This window comes from Ambystoma mexicanum, chromosome 8 (genome assembly GCF_040938575.1).
Source record: "Ambystoma mexicanum isolate Mex_15411 chromosome 8, UKY_AmexF1_1, whole genome shotgun sequence".
NCBI classification, from domain to species: Eukaryota; Metazoa; Chordata; class Amphibia; order Caudata; family Ambystomatidae; genus Ambystoma; species Ambystoma mexicanum.
This window is the reverse complement of record NC_090929.1, coordinates 1,081,100,564-1,081,113,614: the sequence shown is the minus strand read 5'-3', so window position 1 is coordinate 1,081,113,614 and position 13,051 is coordinate 1,081,100,564. Positions and strand designations below refer to the sequence as shown.

General features: G+C 48.6%; 1 protein-coding gene across 6 annotated transcripts in view; it reads right to left on the bottom strand.

Moving 5' to 3' along the window:
• Positions 1–13,051, bottom strand: part of UBR4 (ubiquitin protein ligase E3 component n-recognin 4) — a 2,945,062-nt gene that overhangs the window by 1,216,066 nt on the left and 1,715,945 nt on the right. For all 6 annotated transcript variants that reach the window (XM_069611069.1, XM_069611071.1, XM_069611072.1 and 3 more), the window contains one exon: positions 5,621–5,798. In XM_069611069.1, coding sequence (XP_069467170.1) covers positions 5,621–5,798 — 178 coding nt within the window. The remainder of the gene's footprint in view (positions 1–5,620; positions 5,799–13,051) is intronic.

Here is a 13,051-nt window from a genome sequence, read left to right as displayed (position 1 = left end):
TCCCACCAACTCAAGGTGAGAAGTTGTCCTTGCAGGGCTTCTCTAGTCGAGGCGAATTCAGAGCTACAGCACAGCAGCAGGGCTTCACCGTGCAAACTAACGGTCCAAGAGTTGCAGCAGGTGTCTCTTCCAAGTTCTTCTTCAGATTCCTTTGTCCAGTGTTCGACTCTGCCTTCCAAGCCAAAAAGCCTCGCCTTTTATGCAGGTTTCTCTCATTCAATCCAGCCTAGCTGTCAGTCACCCAGCAGGGTGGCTGTCCTTGCCGGACAGACAGCCGGCCAATCACCTAGGAGTGCAATCCTGTCTCCTAGGAGACTAAGCACAGGGAGTTTCGGGCACCTCCCTTGCTTCCTGCCCCCGTCAGACACCCTGGAGCCAGAGGCGGCCTTCACTCATGAATCCTGCCAAAGACAAACGAACAAAGGGACCAAACCTGGTTTGGCGCACAGAGTAAATCTCAAGGACAACCTCTCCACAAAGAAATGGTGAAAAAATAAGACTGGGTCCATTTTGACTAAAATGGCACACTTGGGTGCTTTACTGCAGCTGTGAACGCAGCCCGCAGTAAATGCATAACATGGTAGTTAAAAGTAAACCACTGCCACCAGCCATTCATCGAGGAAAGGGTAACATACAATTGTTACATGAGAAGCTAGACAAAAGGGATACTAAGTAACCCCTCCAGGACCCTATTCTAAGATAGTGTGTGCTGGCTCTAGGAAATTAAAAATGTAAGTAAAGTCGATTCCACTTCACTGCTCTTGGAACAGTTTATCCAAGAGAAGGTATTTAAACCTTCTGGAAATCTGAAAGACTTCCCTGTGCCACTGCACTGAAGGTGCTTTGTGACACAATGTAAAAGACAATGCCTATGGAGTTTGTCAGACTCCACAACTAAAAGAAAGTCTGTTCAAATCACATTAAAATACATGAGAGAGTGGGAAAAAGGGTCTCACTCTCTCCAGGTTAAAAATTCAAGTCTTCAAAATCCATCAAAGTTGCTGGGGGTCTCTAAGGTAGAGAGGCATTAGCACATTTCTGAGAATTCTCCAAACACCGGATCTCGCCTGACCATTTTATTGGGACACGTCAGGTATGCTGCTCGGGTGTTAGTCCGTTTTCTTCCAAAGCAGGCTGTCCGTGTGAATGTGTTCATGTAGGAAAAGGGGGCGGGTGTAGAGTTCCTTCGGATACTACATGGTAGTTAGGGGAAAGGTGTTACAGGGAACGGGAACCTCATTGAGCCATCCAGAGTCCCACTCCCCGAAGACCCCTCACACAGGTGATCCTGCCGCACTGGTCCATCCGACAGGAACTGGATCCAAAAGCGATGGCTGTGTCCTGGTCACCTGGATGACAGATCCCGGCAACTAGTGAGTTAGACACCTTCTGGTTTCGCACAGAGGACCAACGATAATGGGGGGTGCAATCTTTGGATGACCTGGAGACTCCTCCCTTTAGAGTAGCAAAAGGACGTCTTCTTCTGTTGAAGGGTCAGTCTTAATGGCCTGTAGAATTTCGTTGACTGCATTTCCAAACAGATCGTCACCATCGAACGGCAAGTCGATTACCTAGGTCTGCAAATATGTTCAGATTGTGTGGCCTTGGATCGCGAAGGGTCACAGCATTGCCCAACTGGTGAAAGCCACAGTGCGGAATGTCAAGGGCAACGGTGATCAAGTGGTCAGAAGCCACCTTCCTTTCCTGGAACAAGGCTAGACCATCAAGTCGAGGATGGGCCCAAACTATTACTATAACTCCCTGTCGTACCTTGATAGGATGGCAAGGGCGTTGGCGGCCTTGATTTTTGATGCTGCCATAGTAACGATATGCTTTCCTGCTGCAAAGCCTTTTCCCCACCTGGTCCGCAGGATCCATAGACGAAGACGAGGCATTGGATGACCTCTTCCTAGTGGTGGCCAAGACCACCTAGTCTGGTGAGGACTGCGACTCGAGGCATTTAGGAGTCGAGTCTGGAACCCAGTACCACTTCTCTAACCGGTCTCTTTTTTCAGGAGTGTTATTAGGGGCCTTCATGACAGCCAGGCCATCCTCCCATATGTCATCCAACAGGACAGAGACAATGGTATTCTTGGAGGACTTTAGATATCAGAGTGGAATGAACTTATCTCGTCCGGTGGAGAGGCCCTGGAGGGCTTATCAACATCAGGGGGTTCTCAATCAGAGGGAAAGTAATCCTCAAACTCCTGTGTGTGTACCGATTGTGACTGTGTCCATGTCAGTGTCTGTCTGAGCAGTTTCCTCCGCCACAGGGGGCAGTACCACCAGAAATGGCCGAGTGATAACATGGGTCTTATGGTACGAAGTTGGATGGACCCCCAAGAAGGCCTCGGAGGGCTCCTTGCCAGAACAGCTACAGGAGCAGTGGGCAGTCGCTGCTGGATTTAAGCCACCGGTTGGTAGAATGGGGTCAGGTTCCCCTTGTTCCCCCCCCCCTTTCTAATCTGAGAAAACATCCTCAGGCAGGTCCTCTTCAGAATTGAAGAGGACAGTATATTGCAGGAGACCTCCTGTGGGGACGCCCTCGGTTGCCAGAGTGAAGAGTGGCACAGCCTTGGTGGGCCTAGGAAGGAATTCCAGAGCTGGAGGCATGTCTCTCACCAAACCAGAGCCCTTAGGCAAAGAGGTCAGGACAGCAGCCTGCAGAGAAGGAACAGGCACCGTTGTCAACAGGACGGTCGACAGAGGTCTAGGCGGCAAGGAAACCCTGAGCTTGGCAATCGTTGCAGTGATAAAAAAGTGACAGTTGTTGAAGAACTCTTTGTTGCTGCAGCCGCCGAAAGAGGAGCTGTTTTTGACAGACAGTCGTCAACGAGATACTAGTCGATGGGACGGTCTTGTGGATGACGTCGATAAGGCTCGTTATGAGAACAGAGCCGGTGGAGCCGGTGACGGGCCCTTTGCTGGCATGCCCTTGGACGAAGACCTGTGTTTGGCTGCTGATGCCATAGACTTTCTCGCAGACCGAGGCACCCTGCCCGCCGGTAGGCTAACAGTCGATGGAGAGCGGTGTCTTTCCAAACTGGGTCCCGCAGACACGGTGACCGCTGACAAGGAGGGCGATGGAGTGTGTGATTTTACCTTCTTTTGGATCTTCACCAAGGAAGCACCCTCAAAGGACCTCTACCTATTGTTACTAGAGGGAGCACGCTCTTAGGACTTGCCGGCCCTGAAAGAGGCATAACTACGCCCAGGGGCCTCGTCAGAGGCCTTCCCCCTTCTATCCACACTACCAACCTCCAATGGCGGTCCTTCCGCGTCTTCACCAAAAAGGATTGGCAAATTGAAAATCTGCCCGCATTGTGGTCGGGATGAAGACAGTAAATACACCTGAGGGGCCGATCCTCAAAGATATTCCTCAGGCAGCAGTTTTCACAGGCCCTGGAAATACTTTTCTTTGCGGCATCTGTCATGGTGTAGGAGCGAAACGTGCAGTAAAAATTGGAAGGTGGCCACCAGTGGTGGAGCTTAGGACGACAAGTGTGCTTGGCAGGGGCAGTATGACAAACCAACACTAATAAGCTACAGAGGAGACTAGCAGTTTTTAGCTTAAAAACTGCTGTAATTTTACAGAGGATTCCCATCCTGACAACAGGGTATATTCATGAGCGTGTGAATCCATCAAGATCCCATGCTGGAGAACAGAAGCTTTTATGCAAAATGGGGAAATGGATATTGGTGGAGAATTCATAGATCGTGAATGGGCTAATTCATTGGTATACAACAAAAGGGTCTTGAGGAATGCTAGGTTCAAACTCACCCTCCTATATATATTATAGAGCCTATATGACATTACTCAGGATCTCTCAGTTCCCAGGGGCGTTAGACAATGGGTGCCAACGCTGAAGGGAACTCTGAGCAGACATGCACATGTTTTGGTACTGCAGAGTGGTCTGACCATTCTGGTAGGGCATGGAGGTTATAATAAATCGAGGAGGGATAACCAGGTTTCATTGGGCTCCGGAGGCAGTTCTGCTGGCACTCTTTCCACATCCGAGGGCGTCTGGACCGGCGACTAGAATGATAGATCTGGCATGTGTGTTGGATAAACGGAGGATCACTATGACATGGAAGTCCCCCTCAGGGCCGAGGTTGGATAATTGCTGGAGACTTGAAACGCTGGTCGCTAGCATAATCGGCTGTATGGTTTCGGGCATTAGAGAGGGGTATAAGCGAGAGCAATGATAATTTGACAGCTTGGAGCACACTGGCGCATTCAATGTTTCTTACCTAGGATGATAGACCTCCTTGAACACCACGCTAATGACAGAATTCTGCCATTCAAGGCCATGGTAGGTATGATAAGCCATGGAGAGGATTTAGGAATAGGGGCTGGGGAGGGGAAATGCTGCCACCTGAGGGATCCCTCCGGTGATATATGCAGGGAGATATCGGTCTGGTCCGTGCTGTTGTTATGCAAGACCGTTGTATGTTTGTTTTGAGTGTTTTTTACAGCATTCATGATTCATGTAATTTGAAGTCTGCAGTGATATGTAGTTTGATTGTGCTACTACTCATTTGAATCATTTTAAATAAAAAAGATGTTAACAAAAGCAGAACATTGGTGAATGTGTCACAGTGGTGCCAACAATTACCATCAAGAGTCATGGAGTATTATTTAAATGCATATATTGAACGTGGGTGGTATGGAATGTGCCTGCCAACATGGCACTTCTCGCACATACTCACTGTGGAGACCCACGTGTGGGGGGGAGGGGGGCAAACAGTCACATTTGCAACATTGTTGAAAAAAGAAGTGCCTCACTCCATCTACACAGATGCCAATCAGGTCTTGGAGCAGTCTTTTCTACCCTGGCAGACTATATTCTGCTAGGACTGAATTCCATTCACACATCGGGGTTTTTGAAAGCCTTGTGTCAGAGCTCACAGAGGGAAAACGACCAAATAGGTCACTCCTACGGTTACAAATTAACAAGGACCACAAAGAAAATGGCCAGGCAACAGGCATTGAAAAACACTGGGTAAAACATTTTGCTCTTTTCAGAGAGCTACCATATTGGTAACAAGGCTACACTGCAGCACAGCCAAGTAATAAGTACACAGCCACCACTAGCCTGTAACACAGACACATTTTGGGTGAGCAAACCCACCCAGTGCACGTTGTGTTAGCCTACCAGCAGAACATAAACAAAGTGTTGCAGTCTTCAGCAAGACTGTATGCAACAGGTTAGGAGATCGCAAAAAATGTACCACTCAGTGGGCAAAATAAAAAAATAAAAACATTTCTAATTAACAACAATGCATGGAATGGACTTCCCATTGGCAAGGAGCAGGGGTCTTAATGCACGCATTGGGAGTTAAAATACAAAATGCCTAAAAGCGGTATTTGGCAAAGAAAAAGGGTAAAAAGACAATAGCACATAAAAAAGGCAATGAGGTCATCATCCTGTTTGAAGCCAAAAATCTAGGAGGGCCGAGGTGCTACAAGTTTCCTTTTTTGTTGGTGTTGCTTTTTGGTGTTGCTTTTTCAGAGTCTGTGGTTCTGAGATACGGTAGATTGTCTAAGTTCTTTGGACTGATAGTGGGATGCAATGATGTTCCTCACTTGTAGACTAAGGCTACCCATGAGGTATCTTACCTTGCTGGTCCTGCTGCAGGCTGAGGGCAATAGCCAGTTCCACCATAGTTTCATCATCTGCATCAGGAGGAATATCCAGCATCGGAGGGAATCCCTCCGCTCCAGCCAACAGTGCTTCAAGGGGTGATGGATTCCCATTATTGACGCTTTCAGATGTATCCAGAACCATGGACTCGGACTGAAAAAAGTAAGAAATTAAGTTTGCAATTCAGTCATGCCAATTCATGTTCCAATCTACCTAATACAAATCACCCACAGATTCACCCTCAATCTATTCAACCACTAATACTTCGATTAAATACTACATAATCCAATTTCACTCATCACCATTTCTTTCCCCAATCTATCCAAACACTTGTGCTTCAAACTGCAAAAAAATAACAAGGATGGAAAGATGGCCTCTCTCTCTCAACGTCACCTTCTATATGGAGAAAACCAAATAGGGAGGTTTAAACAATGCCCAGAGCTAAGTAACCTGTCTTGTGGAAGTGTTGGCAACCAGGAAAATCACCTTAGGTGTGAGTAACCTAATAGAAGATATATGAATACTAAATTGAAATACCACGCCGGAAACACAGATTGGCGTGGCCAAAAATGATTGCACAATCCCCACAAAAATTGCATAACAGTGGGAATTGTGAAGAAAAAATCTTGCTCAGAGGTCCTTTTAAAAACTGAGATAGCGGCCAGGTACGACTTCACAGTGCCGATATGCAGGCCGTCTGAGCCAAAGCCACAAAAAAAATCCAACACAGGGTAAATGGAACAGGATAAAGGGGTACAGATCCCACTCCAGGAACCAAGCCATGAATTTACGCCAACTGCAGGTATAAGACATGCATTACTTACTGTAAAAGCATTTCTGATGGTTGTCTCTGCTTAGATTCACATGCTGTGCATATGGTCCGACATCCAGTGGTAACCGCGGAGTATTGCATATTGTCTTTCGAGAATCGAAAGGGGACGTCGACATGGGCGTGCCTGTAACACTAACCCTACGTGACATGTACCCAAGATCCCTCACGGGTCGAGGTCCCTCCGATTGTATGTTTTCTGCCATGAGGGAGCCTTATGACTATCGTGAGTGAGAGAAAGTGGTAAAACGTCTATGTTCCTTCCATCCGAGCGGGGAGGAAGGGTGGGGGCATGTGAACCTAAGCAGTTACAACCATCAGAAATGCTTTTACGGTAAGTAATGCATGTCTTCTGATGTTTGTTAATCTGCTTAGAATCACATGCTGTTCATAGACTAGCAAGCAGTACCCGGAGTTGGAAGAGGGTTGTGAGAAGGAACAGTAGTGAAAAGATGTCTTAGTACTGCCTGTCCCACCTGAGAGTCTGACCTAGAATGAGTGTCTAGGCAATATAGTTTTGTAAAGGTGTGTACAGAACTCCAGGTTGCCGCTTTGCAAATGGACTCAAGGGGAAATTTTCAATGAATGCTATGGACGCCCCAGTGCCTCGAGTGGAATGTGCTCTAGGCTTGAAGGGCAGCTCTCTCTTAGCAAGAGTGTAGCAGAGTGTAATGCATTTGACAATCCAGATAGAGATCGTGGATTTGGAGACTGTGTCTCCTTCTCTTCCTGCCGCCACCGAAACAAAAAACTGATTAGTCTTTCCAAGTGGTCGAGTTCTTTCCATGTAGAACATGATAGCTCTGCGTACATCCAGTGTGTGCAGGATTCTTTCTCCCAGGCTTGAAGGATTTTGAAAGAACGTTGGCAGTTCTATTGACTGGTTCACATGGAACTTTGAGATGAATTTAGGTGCAAATTTAGGGTGAGTGCGCAGAACCACCTTGTCTTTGTGAACTGTTATGAAGGGGTATAGGATTGAGAGCACTTGTAGTTCACTTACCCTCCTGATGGAGGTAATAGCTATTAAAAAAGCAGTCTTAAGGGTGAGGTCTTTGAGACTTGCCTTGTGCATGGGGTCGAAAACATCACCTTTAGGTCCCATCCGGGAGCCGGGTTAGAAATGGGAGGGTGAATTCTCTTCACTCCCTCCATTAAAGCTTTGATAACTGGGATCTTGCACCATGACACTTTCTGTTGTGATGTAGTGTAGGCTGAAAGTGCAGCTAAGTGCACCTTCATGGAGTTGAAGACCAGGCCCGAGTCAAGTAAATGAGTACGTTATAACACAATGTGTGTGGGAGAGCAGTTAATCAGGTTAATGCTCTGAGTTGCACCAGATAACAAAACGTTTCCATTTACTGGAATAGCAGTATCTGGTCTTCGGCTTTCTTGCCTCCCTGAGAATGTCCATACATCTCTGAGGGAGTTGCAGGTGTCCAAACTCTATGACCTCAGGAGCCAGGCAGCGAAGTTCAATGTGTACGGGCATGGGTGAAGCGTCTCCCCTCTGTCTTGCGACAACATGTTGTACGGGCAAGGCAGTTTGACTGGAGGAGATAGGGACATCTCCATCAGATGAGTGAACCAGGGTTGGCATGACTGGTTCCTGGTGTATCTTGTGCAAAATTATGTTGAGAAGGGGAGTCTGGGGGCGGGTGGGGGAGGCATAGACAAACTTTCCCCGACCATGTTATCCAGAGTCCGTTCCCCTTGGAACGGTTCTGGGGGTATCTGGAGGCATAATCTTGGCAGTGAACGCTCTCCAGAGTTGCGAACAGATCTACCTCTGGGAAGCCCCATTCTGCGAAAACGTTGGAGACGATGTCTCAGTGTAATCGCCATTCGTACTCCATGGGCAACGCAAAGTCTCTGCTGAGTACGTCCCCTGGAACATGTGTTAACAGGAACATGTTGCATTTGAGAGCCCACTTCCAAATGTTCTGGGACAGTTTGGACAGTCCTGGAGAATGAGTGTCCCCTTGTTTGCTTAGATAGTACATAGCCGTGGTGCTGTCTGAGAGGATCAGGATCGTTTTCCCCTGCAGTTGTGTCTGGAAAGCTTTTAGTGCTTTGAACACTACCAACAGGTTTATGTGGTTGGATGCTATGTCTGACGACCAAACGCTGTGCGCTGTTTGTTGAAGCAGGTGAGCTCCCCAACCTGTAAGGACGCGTCTGTGGTTAGAGTGGCTTCCACTGCGGGGTTGGTAAAGGATTTCCCTTTCAAGAGGTTGTCCCTCGACCACCACTGCAGCGAGAGAACGAGGGCCGGCGAGCCAACGACTAGATAGTCCCACTATCCGCTGGCCTGACACCACTGGCTGTTGAGCCACTCTTGCATTGGGCGCAGGCGCGCGTGAGGAAACAAGCAAATATACGACGCCATCATTGCTAGCAATTGCATAGCCTTGCGTACGGTCACCTCTCGACTGGCTACATACTGAGGGATCTGAAACATGTTTTGGACCCTCTCATTGGAGGGGAAGACGAGTCCGTCCATTGTTCGAATTAGATCCCCTAGGAACTGTTTGACCTGACTGGGGGTCTAGACTGGATTTTTTCTCGTTGATGGAGAATCCCAGACTGAATAAAAGATCTATCGTCTTTTGGGTATTTGACAGACATGTTACGCAAGAGTCCCCTGTTATGAGCCAGTCGTCGAGGTAAGGATAGACCGGGATGGATTACCTGTGCAGATGTGCTGCTGCCACCGCTAGTACCTTTGTAAATACCCTTGGTGCAGATGCTATGCCGAAGGGTATTACCTTGAACTGATAATGTTTGTCCTGTATCATGAATCTGAGGTATTTTCTGAGCGCTGGCAACATTGAAATATGAAAGTATGCATCTTTCATGTCCCGTGTTGCCATGTAATCAACCCTGTGATAGCAGTGGGATTAGTTTCTGTACTGTGACCGTGCAGAACTTTTGTGGCTTCACAAGCTTGTTCGCTGGGCGCAGATCTAAAACAGGTCGCATGGTTAGATCCTTTTTGGGTACAAGGAAGTACACTGAATAAATACCTTCTTTTACCAGAGACAGAGGTACGACTTCTATGGCTCCTTTCTCTAGTAGTGTCTCTATTTCCTGCAGAAGAATGCTAAGATGGTCTGGTGACAGTCGTCTTGCTCATGGAGGTCTGAATGTTGGGGACTGGTTGAATTCTATACAGTACCCATGTGCCACGGTCTTTAGCACCCACTGGTCTGTAGTTATTCCCTGAAGAAACGATGTTAGCCGGCCCCCGACTGGGGAGGCATGGGAGGGGACCCGAATCTTTGGGTAATTTCGAACCTGAGGCCAGGGAGCCTCTGGTGGTAGAGATCCGGCCTCTTCATTTGCCACGGCATTGACCCCTTTGAGGATATGGAGTGGTGTATCCAGTATTTTACTGTGTAGAATTCCAATTGTTTCCCGATGAGTATTGTTGTTGAGGGAAGCGTTGGCCACGAAAAAGACGTTTGGACCCAGATTCTCTTCTTGTAGAGGGTCTTTGTGTAATCTGGTCCAGTGTCTAAGCTGTCATGTAGCTTTTTTGCAGTTTCTAGGGCCTCATCAACCGCTTTACCAAACAGGTTGGACTCTTCCACGGGTTTGTTTATTAGTGACGCTTGCGTCTCTGGCTTGAATCCAGAGTTCCTTAGCCACGCATGTCCTTTCAGGAGTGTGCCCTGAGCCAGGGGTTGACCAGCAGTTTCTGCAGAGTCCAAAGTATTTTTAAGAATGCTCTGGTTCACATGTCTGCCTTCAGTGACAGTGGTGAGGAGACAAGTACGTAGCTGTTCTGGAATCTCTTGTATGCCTTCCTGTAGTAAAGCCCACTGGGCATCGGCATAGCTGGCCAACAGGGTATTGTTGTTGGCAATGCGCGTTGTGAACCTGCTGCAACAGTGATCCTTTTCCCCAAGGGCGTAAAGTCATTTACCTTCCTTATCAGGGGGTGCCTCGCCTGTTGACAAAGGGACCCCTTCCCGCTTTCGTGTGGTAGTCACCACCAAAGAGTCCGGGGTGGAATGACCTCTGATGTACAGAGGGTCTGATGGGGAAGGGTGAAAGAGTTGTTCTATTCGAGGGTTGAGACCTCTTGTGAGAGCCGGTGTTGATAAGGACAGCACCAGATGTTTTTTGACTGATTTGGAGGAGGGGCATGGCTGGCTGGTGGTATCTCCTTAAGGATGTTTTCCACAAAGTCAGCTTCAGGGACCGTCTCATCCGTACAAATATTAAAGTGATCCGCTGCTTTACGTAACATTATGTTCAAAGTCAATTGGTCATCCACTGGCGTTGGCTGTTGCCTAGTGGGAGTGGACTGGGGAGAGTCCAGAGCCAGGACATTAGGGTCTTGATGATCCAGGGAATGCCATGGTTGGGGTCACCCACATCTGGATTCTCTTCCCAGCCTTCTATGGGTTCATGCATATCCTCAGGGTTGATGAATTCCTCATCCTGGATATCAGCATGAATTTCCTCCTCTGTAAGGTCGTAATTGTATAAATCCTCTGCTAAAGAGGGGTCAAAAAGTCTTGGAAATGTGGCTTTGGGGCCCTTATCCCCTGGCCTCCTTGGTGTGGGTTGTTCTGAACGAAAACAAACCTGTCCAGCCTTTCCATGCAGTTCTCAAACTTTTCCCTAGTCCAAACCGAAGATCCAGAGAGGTTTAGAGGTGAAAAAAGGTCTTCAGCGTTTTCATCCATCGAAAAGTGTGAGATTTTCGTCTCATTGTCGAAGAAAGTCCTCCTTCGCCCTCAGAGAATTCTTGCTGAGGTATCAACAGAGGTGAGACGTCTCTGTGCTTCTCTTTCGACTTATGGGTGGGTTTGGTATTCCCCCTAGGCCATCTTTGGACCTCGACGGCTCTCTGGGCCTTTCAGTGGGCCTCGGCGCATCCACAGCCTGCCGCTTCTGAGAATCGACGGCGACAATCCTGGCTAAGCTGCCGTCGACATCCGCTGCGGTCGGGAGGTGCGTAACTTCAGCCTGCGATTGCGAGGGGGTCCTCTTCGCCGGTGTTGAGACCTTGTCCTCAACGGCTGCCTTTTTCAGCGGTGCCGGGGCCTTGTCTTCTGCGTCCGCATTCTTCGGCGGAACTGGAACCTTATTGTCGCTGGACGCCTTCCTGCGATGTATCTCGGTGGAACCTGATATATTGGGGGTCACGCCGTTTGTTTTCGGTAGCGCGGTCGCTAGGTCGGCGGGTGCCACCGGACCTTCCGGTGTACCCGTTGGCGCTGAAGTCTTCTTCGACCTGGCCGAAAATTGACTTTGGGTTGTGTGCTTTGTGCTGTGTACATGTTCGTCTTTATTGCCAGGGTGCGACTTCCCCATAGCAGTGCCTAAGCCGTACCTAGCGGAGCCGGGGACAGACGATGCGGAACGCGAGCGTTCCGTCGAAAGGTCAACAACCTCCGGTTCGCCGTCGTCGCATTCGGAGGCTGTGGCAGCGGGAGCAAACTTGGCCTTTAACATGCCGTAGGCCGCCCAGCGCTTGACTCTACGCTCCTTTAACGTCTTAGGATGGAGGAGTTTACAAGCCACGCATCCTACTGCCTTGTGATCGAGGAGCAAGCACTGGTTACACCATCTGTGCCTATCTTTCCAAGGGAATTTGCTCCTACAATTAGGGCAAAACCTAAATGGAGTCCTCTCCATAGTTCAGGAAGTACAGAGTGACGAAAACTGAAAGGGATGGAGAAAGGAAAGGGAAAAGCATTCTCAATTTGTATAAACATGTCCACGCCGACCCCACTCTCCCTACTGTATAGGCCGGCGGAAGGCCTGGCCACGTGGTAGGCAGCGCCGACTGGATCACCGTCCGTCGAGTTCTTGAAGGTTTTCGGCAGAGGTCTGTAACAGCCGTCGAAATAAGGGACGGATAGGGTGATATTGATACTTTATATAATTATTCGACCAAAGGTCGATGGGACAATAAGCAAAGTCTTTGACAAGCTCTGCATCAAGGCAACCAGTATGCAATCTGAGGGACCTCGACGCATGAGGGATTTTGGGTAGACTACACGTCCCATAGGGATAGTGTTACAGGCATGCCCATGTCGACGTCCCCTTTCGATTTTCGAAAGACAAGATGCAATACTCTGCGGTTACCACTGGATGTCAGACCATATGCACAGCGTGCGATTCTAAGCAAATTAACAAATATCAGAAATCTACTTGGTGGTAAATCTCTGAGCTGAGAGAAGCACATTGAGGATGTTGTCCGACAAATCCCACTCGTCGTTTCTCAGCAGCCAAGCATGAAGGTTCAGCCTGCTGAGGTTCAGATGGAGGACCCGCTTCTCTGACTGGGAGAGCAGATCCACTCTTCTTGGGCACTAGGTAAGGCAAATGGATATAGCCAGCAAGTCCGTGTACCACAGATTAGAGGAAAGCAACGAGGGCTAGCCTGATTGCCCTCCACTCCAGCAAGCTGGGCTGTACCCAAGACTTCTTCGAGGGAGACCACAATCCGCTCACTGTCACATCCGACAGAGGAGTGCTCTAAACTCTCGGGCAGACATTGGTGACCACAGTGCTAGGAGTCCAGAGTCGCCAAAAAAATAGGTTGCCTCAGAGGTAC